We start from the raw sequence: 2,304 nt of genomic DNA on the forward strand, positions 1-2,304 counted from the left end.
TATCTGCCGTCGCTCTCCGTTCGCCTTTCTCGCTCCATCCCAGCCTCGGTTTAGCTCTTCCGGCCTCCTGCTTCCTGCGCTGCTTAGCTCTCGCCGCTCTTCCGCGTTGCCTCCGTGGTCCTCGTCGTAGCTTAGACCTCCTGTTTCCCGCCAGATCGAGAGGCACGCAGGTAGGGTTTCAGTCCCCATGTGCCCTCTTTGGCCCCCCCCATAACGTAACACGATGGCGAGGACCAAGCAGACAGCGGCGAAGAGAACGGGAGGTAAGCGTCCGCGGAAGCAGCTCGCTCTGAAAGCTGCACGCTTCGCCAGCCGCGACCACTTAATGTTCGAGCTCTCATCTGGAACAGATGTAACCAAGGTTTCCAAGACGGGCTCCACATTCCACATTTGGGTTACCCGCGGGCATCGCCGTTACGCCGTAACAAAACAAGAGTTCAAAAGCCTTCTAGGAGATCATATTACCGCCCTGCTCCACTGCAAGCCAGATGAAGAGGTCTCTCTCGAAGAGATATGGCGTCTTGGTCTCACAGAGTCGTTGTCGGACACAAACCAGTACTGTATTATCGGCGACGGTGAGTGGATTATTGAGTCCATCTATCTCGACGTTGACAACACGTACTATGGCGTCGACGCCGCAACCAACCTTCCTCACCGTATTTTGCTATACACTCTAGCAATTTCCGGAACTGGGAATAGTACAACTCACAAGATTGTTGACGATCTCTTCCAGTTTGGTGGGAGACACCGAATTAGTGCCTTCTTAAGTATTGACCGTTTTTGCACCGACCAAAAGGGCAGGAGTCTGAAGATGATCCATGGTCGTTCCAGGGCGGTCAATCCTCGGACTCCGATCTACCGCGTTTCCACACACGGGACCGTGAGGTTCCGAGATAATAGTGACATGTGCATCTCCGCCGCCGTCTGCAACGGTCTCCAACTACTAGGGTCCCCGAACCTTGCCGTCAAGTACTGGGATCTTTTAGTCCGCAACAGCCTCCTCTTTGAGAGGACCGGCTCTCCGTCGCGTCGAATCCGAGATTTCCATGACGCTGCAAAACACCTTAATAAAGATGAAGTCGCTCTCCGCGGGTTGGGTCTTCGTAGTCCATCTCTTGGACTCCTCTTGAGGTTCGACCCGGGTGTCTATGTCGCGACTTTAGAAGGCTTGCCCCACATAATGCACAGCATCTGCGTCTCGACCATACATTCCATTGTACTTGATTGTATGGAGGGGTTTCCGCTTCGGCTCTGCGCCGGCGCGGTCAAAGCATGCGTTGGAGCCGACGGGATCTTCGTTAGCGTCTCCGAACTGCGCCAAGTTCTCGTCGTCACCCCTTCCAAGAAGAAACGGAGCAGAATGGGACGTGCAAGCAGCCGCAGAGCACACAAGAAAGCCGCGATTCGGGGTTCGGGAAGTTCCATTCAGCATTAGAGGTCATTGGTGATTCCCATTGTCTCCATGACCCACTCTCTATCTACTCGTAGCAAGTAATCAGCACTTCATATGCATTTCACTATCTTTCAATTCAAAGCGTAAAAATCCCTAGTCATTTGCCTCACTGAAGGTGCAACGGCTGCCTCTTGTAGAGTACCAGCCTTCTGGCATGTATCTCCCTTCTCGAGTAGCGTTGACGCGGCGACAATAGGGTGTACCGCGGATGGCGCGCACGAGCAACTCGGCATGGGCCATAGAACTTCGACAAGGCGATAGGCCATTTCTGCATGGGTCCGAGGGCAGCCCCTTTTGCGACCAACACTTCGTCGCCCACATTGAAAGTTGCTTCGCGACCGTCTGTTAATGTGGTTGCAGCTCTGCGCCCGATTATTCTTGTTGCCAGCATCGCCCTGGCTTGCAGGAGTTCCATTTCCGGGTGGCAAATCTCGGAGACTCCGAAGAGAGGCTCTTGGTCTCCAGGCGCCATCCTGGGCAACAACCCATAAAGCAGCTCGAACGGGGACAATCCCACCGCCATCCTCCTGCGACGGTATCCATATAGGACTTGACGTAAAGCATCGTCCCACTCAACAATTGTAGGCGAGGCACCGAGAATCATCTTACGGACTGCTCTCTTCAATGTGCCGACCATCTGCTCTGCCCGTCCGTTCGACATGGGCGCATAGGCGAGCACTGTCTTCCACGTAATCCCGTTTCGTGCCATGAAGGTATTCAGGACCGACGCTGTGAAACAAGTAGCGTTGTCCGAGACAACGACACGTGGTAACCCAAAACAGTGAATTATCTCCTCTTTCACGAACTTCAGCACCTCCTCTGCCGTCGAGGTGACGGTGGCCTTCACAATT

The 2,304-nt window shown here is 54.0% G+C and overlaps 1 protein-coding gene across 1 annotated transcript; it reads left to right on the forward strand.

Annotated features, from left to right (window-relative positions):
• Positions 1-223: 223 nt before the first annotated feature.
• On the forward strand, positions 224-1,435 carry CHC_T00007043001 (hypothetical protein). Its single transcript, XM_005710908.1, has one exon. The coding sequence runs from the start codon at positions 224-226 to the stop codon at positions 1,433-1,435; it is 1,212 nt and encodes a 403-aa protein (XP_005710965.1).
• The last annotated feature ends 869 nt before the right edge of the window (positions 1,436-2,304 follow it).

Source organism: Chondrus crispus, genomic scaffold, assembly GCF_000350225.1.
Source record: "Chondrus crispus Stackhouse genomic scaffold, scaffold_6, whole genome shotgun sequence".
In the NCBI taxonomy this organism is placed as follows: domain Eukaryota; phylum Rhodophyta; class Florideophyceae; order Gigartinales; family Gigartinaceae; genus Chondrus; species Chondrus crispus.

What these genes read in the sequence shown, in the direction of transcription:
- CHC_T00007043001 (XM_005710908.1), top strand. Translation starts at nt 224, where the DNA reads ATGGCGAGGACCAAGCAGACAGCGGCGAAGAGAACGGGAGGTAAGCGT.